The sequence below is a fragment of the Limulus polyphemus genome, unplaced genomic scaffold (assembly GCF_000517525.1).
Source record: "Limulus polyphemus unplaced genomic scaffold, Limulus_polyphemus-2.1.2 Scaffold5568, whole genome shotgun sequence".
Taxonomy (NCBI): Eukaryota; Metazoa; Arthropoda; class Merostomata; order Xiphosura; family Limulidae; genus Limulus; species Limulus polyphemus.
The window spans coordinates 37,091-44,683 of record NW_013671178.1 but is presented as its reverse complement, the minus strand read 5'-3'; the positions used below and the strand labels follow the sequence as shown (position 1 = coordinate 44,683).

Genomic DNA, 7,593 nt, shown 5'->3' with positions numbered 1-7,593 from the left:
TTTAATTATGTTTGAAATTATGAACATTGCTCAACATCATGAAGATTAAACCTTATTTTCAATAAGCAATCCTGAAAAATATTTGGGGGTGCTTAACTTTTTTCCAGGTGTATATTATTCATCAAAGAAATATTAATCATGTAGCTGAAGTTCAAATTTTTTCAACTGATAGAAATACCCTATAATATTGGCATAATATTTTAAATGTATTGTATGGTTACAAGACTTTATTTAAATTATAATAATTTTTTAAAATTAGGATTAAAAAGTCACATATTATATTATGTTATTTAATAAGAGGACATGTACAATATGGATAAAAAATAAGTAAAAGGATAAGTGACTTAACTGAATTATAAAAAAAGAGAGAAAAAAAAGAAACAAGTAACTTAACATTTCCCAGTTGTCAAAAAGAGACAAACGTGACACAGTAATCCCAATTTTTACCTTCATTGTAATGGCCCATTCCCGATATTGACTTCGTAGTTTGCTGCTGCTCTTATCTTCATAAGTATTTACTTCAAATTCAAATTCATCACTGAAACCTTGTCCAGAGTTCAGTAGGTCAAGACGATCTTCAATAAACTGGTAGTGAAAGAGTTTATACAGACGTGCCATAGAAAGTTTAATCAAGATGTAGCAGATAGCTTTACTTTTAATGAATCAAAAGCACTGCTTCAAAATCAGTCTTTTATCAAAATCCAAATACACAACTATTTTTAAGATCTATGTTAGAACAGACATGTCAAAATTATCAATGAAACAACGAAAGTTCATCCATCACGACATAACAACATTTACATTGAGACCAGTTAAGTAAACAATTATCCTCCCTACCCAAAAGATTATCATTGAAAAGTACTATGTTATACTATCTGGTATAAAAAATTTAAATACTGGAAATAGCTAAACATTTTAAAATTCTAAGTATTTTTTAACTACTGGAAAACTGTTTAAAAACTATGTTGCAAATCATGTAATTATCTCCCAAACTAAGTATAGTTGCTGAATATACAAAAAACCCAAAACAGTTTCTGCTTTTATAAATCTAAAGAAAAACAGTGATGGCTGTTATACTCAATTAATGTAAAAATGCAGGTGTAAAAGAATGAAATGTCTTGATATTGATGTATTAGAAGATGGCAAATGAGTGATATTACTGGTGGTTGTTATATTTGTAAAAAGATTTGACCTTTTCTTTTGAATATTAACATTATTTTATCTTGGTTTCATATAATTCCCTGGCAGTATGACTTCAGTGAAAACAGTTTGATCTCAGTTTACACTAAAAGTTTTTTAAAGTATGCAAAAAATTTGGGTTACCTATTTTCCAAAAATATTTTGATGCACAAAAGATTAGAACAGTATCTTTAGATGTGAAGCCACTTTAGCTTCTCATGTTGAAGTTTCTCTGTTTCAGCATCATTGCCACATTGTGTGTGTGTGTGTGTGTGTGTGTGAGAGAGGAATTTTAGGAAACACTACATTCAGCTTTATTTTCCTGATAGCAATGGATGTTGACCTTGATATTGGAAGCAACTTTTACTAATTTCTAACAGTAACTCACCCTTCACTGAAAAACCTACACTACCATACTTGTTATGATTTCTTCTGCCACATGGACGGTAAAATACCTATTTAACTTTATTTCAGTGATAAAGATATGCTTTATCCAAGAGAAATAAGTAGAAAGTTCTATCAACATAAAAAATTATTTTCCTAAAGCTTTCTACAGTAGGCTGCTTTTTGTTGTTGTTGTTGATTTATTAGAGCAAAGCATAAAATGGGCTTTTGCACTTGTCCACCATGTGGAATCAAAACCCAGATATTAGCATTAAAGTCTGTAAAATGACCCACAAGAGAGGGGGAGGGGAAAAGACTTATGATATATGACATGGAAGATGCTAGTGCCAGTGGCACAACAAGAAACATCATGCACCTGTGAAGAAACATTACATGTGGGCTCTTAACTGGCATTGTTAACTATATATTTTTACCCCCCCCCCTCATTAAAGAATCAGATGACATTCACTTATAACAATGTTTTGTTGAATAACTTCACTAAAACACAAAGCTGAAATTATACATGAGCATTAATATGGTTTGTTAAAAGTTCTTCGCCCTAATATGGTTTGTTAAAAGTTCTTTGCCCTAATATGGTTTGGTAAAAGTTCTTTGCCCTAATATGGTTTGTAAAAGTTCTTTGCCCTAATATGGTTTGGTAAAAGTTCTTTGCCCTAATATGATTTGGTAAAAGTTCTTTGCCCTAATATGGTTTAGTAAAAGTTCATTGCCCTAATATGGTTTAGTAAAAGTTCATTGCCCCATATAGACAACATTTTTTTTTTTTTTATCAACTATAAAATTTCTAATTCATCATAAAGAATATAATTCAGAAATTCAATTTCTCACTAACAATCATTCATCACAACAATTTTGGTGTACCAATTAATATGTTGGGTAACTCTATATGTATTGTTTAAAGGTACTAACCTGCTGGAAGATCTGTAAATGAAGCATTTTCTCCAGGAACTGCTGCATCGAGTTTGGTCGTGACTGAATGAAAGCATCTGGATCAAAGCTGATTCTCTCTCCCATTTTCATTTTAAGAGCTTCTCTGTAACCTCCAATCAACTGTACTAATGCTCTTAGAAAGGCTCGTGCAACTCCATCACCTAGAGTGTTGCTGGGATTCCGGAGATTTCTCTTCAAATTAGACACCTAAATAAAATTTTACCATTGTTTTTACATATTTGTACAACAGTTTGAAAATGTGACAGTGCATATTGATCAAAAGAAAGGAACCACCCTTTAGAGACTAAACAGCATTTCTCAAATTCTGCAAAGGACTTCAGACTTTAGAAAAATGAAACCAACTTTAACCTATAAACAAAATGTGTGATTTCACACAAATACAAAAAAATGGTTGAGATTTAACTGATATATTTAACTTTTAAAGAATTCAGTTCCAATTTTATGCGCACTGAACTGTTTTTTAAAATCTTATATAACAATTTGTGTACAAGAATTTTACTTGTAAAAATTCAGAAGAACAACTTCATATGTATCTTTTTAAACTCAAGTATACACCACCTTAAATAAACCATCATTGAATTTTTCTTTAAATAACTTCAAAATAATGTTGGTTGAAGGTTTCATTATTTAAAAATGCACATTTTCCATTATTATACATTTACCCTGCATCAGACAAACATTGTTGTGGTAGTTTATGGAGTAGACTATATTATCTATACATTAATATTATAGGCACATAAATAGCCTCGTATAGATGCTTTGACTATTTGTATATATCCTGCCAAACCCACCATCTCTTTAGACTTTCTTGTCACAACCCTTTAACTGTCCTACTGGCTCAACACACCATTGTGCTTAAGTGTGCACATACAAAAGTGTTCAATTTACAGGAAATGTAGTCTAAAACATTTCTTTAAGAATGAATTGCATTTATTGATACACTCCAGCTTTTAATCTGGCTATTATTTGAAACTTGGTGGTAAGTGTTAATTTCTTATAAATTTATTTAAAAACACAAGCATAAAGAAATCTTATTGTGATACATATACTATAATTGTACTCAAAAATCTGGAATTATATTTTATCTTTACTATATTAAAATCATGCTTTGATACTTCACCAACTTCAAGGTCCTTCAACTGCAAAGCATGTACACCAATTTCTGAAATGAATGTACCTGTGTTTCAGTGACTACAATTTTAATCTTGTGTCCATTTAAAAATTAACAAAGCCAACAAAAGACAATTTGAACAATGTGGCTCCTCATAACTGGCAATAATGCCTCATACAACTTTGTTTGATTCATATGAAATGCTAAATTTGATAATAAAAATCTTTTTCCAAGAAACTGGCCATCACTAACAGATCAAACAGCAATTGTTAGCCTTAATCTTATCAATATCACAAGTAGGAATTTAATTATAGAAATTTTAAATGTTGCATTACGTTCTATGAAACTGGAGACATAACAACAAAGACTGGATTTAAACACATAACACTGCTTATACAGGGCAGGTGCTCACAAGTTTTGTCAGTTGACTTCTGAGGTTAAGAATTAATTTATTACTTTTCTTTTTGGAAGAGTTCATATTACGCGTGGTCCTCCAACAGCAGAAAATGATTCTACAAAATTAAAAAACTACAAGCAGGAAGGAGACATTAACAGCATTCCCATGTAAACTGTTCAAATGAAATCTCAGAGACAGGGCACACCACTAAACCAGAAAACAATTTAAAACAGAATGATTTAAATACATATGTACACAATATTATGAAGAGGGTTACACTGTAACTCTTAACCTTGTATTCAATTATTCTAAACGAGAAAGGTTCAAGAACATATAAATTTCTTCATTTGTTTCCAAATTTATACACTGATATGGCATGCACATATCTCATTTTCCTATAATACACTTCAAATACAGTGAACCAAATTTTTTGTTTCCAGAATTATATTTTAAAGCTTGATAACTCCGAGCTAGCTCATATGCCAGTTCAGTCCTAGATGTTATCTGCTGTTTCATGGAATGGTTGTAAAAATTCTATCAACTTGTGTGTGAGTTGCCTTATGATAGAGGTACATCCAGATTTTAGCGATCCAACTATTTGATTTGACAATTATAGAGAATTTAGTTTGTGAGAGCACACTTGACACTTTCTGATAGATTTCAGCTCAAAAGGAGTTAAAATATTGTACATGTATCTGCTTGTGACCATTCCAGCTGCTGAGTGTGTATATTTTATCTACAGCAGTAATTTCACAGTCAGTTTATTTATTTTACTTTTATTTAAATGTAGTTCTTTCTATTTGATTGTAACCACCTCTAACAACAAGGATCTACACTTTATTGACTTTATATTTGATTGTAACCACCTACAACAACAAGGATCTACAGTTTATTTACTTTACTTTCTATTTGATTGTAACCACCTACAACAACAAGGATCTACATTTTATTTACTTTACTTTCTATTTGATTGTAACCACCTACAACAACAAGGATCTACATTTTATTTACTTTACTTTCTATTTGATTGTAACCACCTACAACAACAAGGATCTACATTTTATTGACTTTACTTTCTATTTGATTGTAACCACCTACAACAACAAGGATCTACATTTTATTGACTTATCTTTCTATTTGATTGTAACACCTACAACAACAAGGATCTACATTTTATTGACTTATCTTTCTATTTGATTGTAACCACCTCCAGCAACTAAAGTCAGTAAACTGTAGATCCTCCAATCAAATATAAAGTCAATAAACTGTAGATCCTTGTTGTTGGAGGTGGTTACAATCAAATATAACCACCTACAACAACAAGGATCTACATTTTATTTACTTTACTTTCTATTTGATTGTAACACCTACAACAACAAGGATCTACAGTTTATTTACTTATCTTTCTATTTGATTGTAACCACCTCCAACAACAAGGATCTACAGTTTATTGACTTTATACTTGATTGTAACCACCTCTAACAACAAGGATCTACAGTTTATTGACTTTATATTTGATTGTAACCACCTCCAACAACGAGGATCTACAGTTTATTTACTTTACTTTCGAGTCTTGTGTCTTTCCTCTAACAGACCATATTCACTACATAGGTCCTTCTACACACTAGAATCATGAGACTCTTGTTTCAATGATTAGTTTACTGTGTGCTCTACCTGTTAAAAACTTTGAAATATCAAAAAGGATACAGAAGAACCTTTCTCATACATCTGAATACAATGGGAAGCACAGACATTAAAATACAAGATGTCTGCACACAGCAAAAATATAGAAAAAAAAATGCTTTTCAAAGCTTTAGATATTATTTATTGAAAATATCTCAGAATTCATGTTACTATTTATATATTTAATAATATTTTGTTAAACCATTACATAATTATCATCATTTAAATACACAAATAACAACTAGTACTGTTCTGTCTTCGTTAAAAATAGACAAAATACAAAAACAAAATTAGTTCACAAGATTCCAACCTACTATTTCTGGAGGTAGAGTTTGAAGGTCATCAAAAGGTGTTTCTATTTTGTTGCTGTCAGCATTCAAGATAACTAGTTCTCCTAGTTCAGCATGCTTCACCCTCTGGAACCAAGAATATAGTCCATGAAACAAAGCATTATAAGATATGAATATTACATCATTCTCAAATTACTCGTTAGTTCATTTAGCTATTTTATCCTTTATGTGATAACCTAAAAATGAAAATACAGGGTTCAAAAATTTCTTATTGGAACAATTATACATAGCCATTAAAACAGTATTGACACTCAATATTGATTTACTGGACAAACCTGACAATTGCTACTCAAGTTTTAATGCATTTGACCCTTTTATTCAGAAAAAGATGTCTCCCACACATTTCCAGTTGATTTTTTATAATCATCACCATTTCAAGTGTCTTTTATGCAGACATTAATTTTGTCCTTCAAAATCACTTTATCATCTCTTTGAATATAAATCCTTGATGGAATCGTCTGCCTCCGAGACTCTCAAATTCAGTAAACACTAATAAATTTCTGTTTCTATAACACAAATAATAATGTACTAAGTAAGACACAATAACAACCTATCAAATATATAGTCATATCTGTTTGCAAAGAAAGAATGAACGCCATAATTCATTAACATGATCAACATGCAATTACGAATTTAGAGCAAAGTACAATGAATGCTTAATCTCGCACGATGCCATGACACATAACATTAGCTGAACTGAAAGCTGACAGCATTACTACTTATCCTTCGGCTACATTTAGATATTAAATGACCAGTAAAAACTTATTGTTACAGATATCAGATAAGTATAATATGTAAAATAATTTTAATGTTAAAAAGAATTCCACTTTTCACCTATTCGGGAATGATTTCAGTGGATGAGCACAATTTAGAAGTCACAAATGTTTAACAGTAGTCTAAATGGCAGTATCATAACTTTGTCACTACCCATCAAGGTGCAATATATATTCCCAGTTGACTGTACAAAACGCAGAAATACCTCAGGTATCAATGTTTTTGTCCAATCCCCCATTCGCTTAAAAGCTTTGTAGGTCACCAATTCAAATTTTCTTCTATGATGTTATGACATTGGTTAATCTCAAACAATTTATGACTTGAATTGACTTGATCACGAATCAATACATGACACATTTATTATTTTATAGATAGCAACCAATTTATTTTTGCAAGATTTCACTGGCACAATATCAGAATGTATCTAAATGAATATTAGTTAATAAACAAGAATGCTTTCAATTTGAACATGATCCATTCTACCTATCATTTACAATTTATAGCTTGACCATGAAACAATACGCAGGATAACTCATAGCTTGGCCATAAAACAATACGCAGAATAACTTATAGATTTGGCCATGAAACAATACGCAGAATAACTTATAGATTTGGCCATGAAACAATACGCAGAATAACTTATAGATTTGGCCATGAAACAATACGCAGAATAACTTATAGATTTGGCCATGAAACAATACGCAGAATAACTTATAGATTTGGCCAGAAAACAATACGCAGAA

At 30.9% G+C, this 7,593-nt stretch overlaps 1 protein-coding gene across 1 annotated transcript in view; it reads right to left on the bottom strand.

The window, feature by feature from the left end:
• Positions 1-7,593, bottom strand: part of LOC106472739 (DENN domain-containing protein 1A-like) — a 48,442-nt gene that overhangs the window by 15,094 nt on the left and 25,755 nt on the right. The window contains exons 10-12 of the mRNA XM_013933396.2: positions 6,041-6,202; positions 2,494-2,721; positions 448-585 (exon numbers count right to left, since the gene is read on the bottom strand). Coding sequence (XP_013788850.2) covers positions 448-585; positions 2,494-2,721; positions 6,041-6,202 — 528 coding nt within the window. The remainder of the gene's footprint in view (positions 1-447; positions 586-2,493; positions 2,722-6,040; positions 6,203-7,593) is intronic.